The 1,477-nt window shown below is 42.9% G+C and overlaps 1 protein-coding gene across 1 annotated transcript; it reads right to left on the bottom strand.

Annotated features, from left to right (window-relative positions):
* Positions 1 to 398: 398 nt before the first annotated feature.
* LOC114927639 (uncharacterized) lies at positions 399 to 1,085 on the bottom strand. The gene has a single exon (XM_029298023.1). The coding sequence runs from the start codon at positions 1,083 to 1,085 to the stop codon at positions 399 to 401; it is 687 nt and encodes a 228-aa protein (XP_029153856.1).
* Positions 1,086 to 1,477: the final 392 nt, after the last annotated feature.

Here is a 1,477-nt window from a genome sequence, read left to right as displayed (position 1 = left end):
ATGACGTACGGACGGAGCGAAATCCACCTGATAGGTATACTCCATCGCTGTTAGAGACGGGCATTATGCATTAGGGACTGCACTGGTGTTGGAAAGAAGTGAGCTTTGGTTGTTAACTTAATGTAAATCGTGTTTAATGTTTGGTTTGTTAACTTATGTAAATCGTGTTTAATGTTTGTTTTATTAACTTATGTAATCAGTTAATGTTTGTTTTGTTAACATATGTAAATCGTGTTTAATGTTTGTTTTGTTAACTTATTTAATCAGTTAATGACAATGTTAAGCGACCATTTTAATATCAATGGATAGAATTCAATTGAAAAATACAAACACGTCTAATTTCAAAAGCATCGACTAACAAAATAAAAATTAAAAAATACAAACATGACAATATTAAACTACGAATCAGCACCACTCGGTCTAGCACGCTGAGGACACTTACTCTGACTATGACCCTGAGCACCACAGAGACGGCATATCCGAGGACCACGCATATCACGTGAGTCCATTTCATTCAAGTATCGGGTCAGTTTGGGCCTGCCTTTAGACGTTCGCCTCTGCCCGGGATTAGCGACCAATGTGGGTCCCTTATAAGCAGGCCATGTATCGGGATCACCTAATGGTGTGAACTCAAACCTATATACTTTAGGAACCTCTGTCATCTTGTACACATCATGCACATACAACTGCCAATTGAGATGCTGGTTAGCACAGCAAGCAATAACATGGCGACATGGTATTCGTTCAACCTGAAAGTGCCCACAGTCACACGTCCGTCGCGCAAGATCAACAACTAGCACCTTTCCAGTAGTCATTTCGCGCACCTCAAACACCTCATTTCGTCTATCAAAGCGGTGCACAACTATATTCCCAGCCTGTTGCATACTTGCTTCTATCCGCTGTTGCGCAAATGCGGAGTACGTATATCCAGCACGCTTGCGTTCATGAGTCTTGGCACTCTTCCATGTAAAAAGTTCATTTAACTTATAATATGTTGCTCGGACCAACGCCAACACAGGTAGATTACGGGCACCCTTCAACACTGAGTTAATGCACTCGACAAGGTTCGTTGTCATATGGCCCATCGATGTCCCTCGTCGAATGCTAATACCTAATGTCTGAGTCCAATGGCATCGCACCACCTGGCATATGCCTCGCCTCGCTCTTCCAACCTCTTATAGTTGATATTGTACTCCTCCACCATTCTTGAATACCCTATGTTGACAACAAGCTTTTGCAAGTGAGGGACTTTGAATGCCCTTAAGAAGTTACTGCCAATATGTCTTATACAAAACATCCACCATGCTCTTGGAGGTTGCCAGTCGCCACCGGAACGATTTACTGCTGCCCGTATTGACTCATGTCGGTCTGAGATCATACCCATGCCATCTTTTCTAACAACATACATTCGCAGATTCCTGAGAAAGAAGTGACACGCATCAGCTGTCTTCCCTTCCACCATGGCAAAGGCGATACG

Source organism: Arachis hypogaea, chromosome 1 (genome assembly GCF_003086295.3).
Source record: "Arachis hypogaea cultivar Tifrunner chromosome 1, arahy.Tifrunner.gnm2.J5K5, whole genome shotgun sequence".
NCBI classification, from domain to species: Eukaryota; Viridiplantae; Streptophyta; class Magnoliopsida; order Fabales; family Fabaceae; genus Arachis; species Arachis hypogaea.
Note: the sequence above shows the minus strand (reverse complement) of the source record. Positions and strands in the feature narration are given on the sequence as shown.

What these genes read in the sequence shown, in the direction of transcription:
- LOC114927639 (XM_029298023.1), bottom strand. Translation starts at nt 1,085, where the DNA reads ATGGGCCATATGACAACGAACCTTGTCGAGTGCATTAACTCAGTGTTG.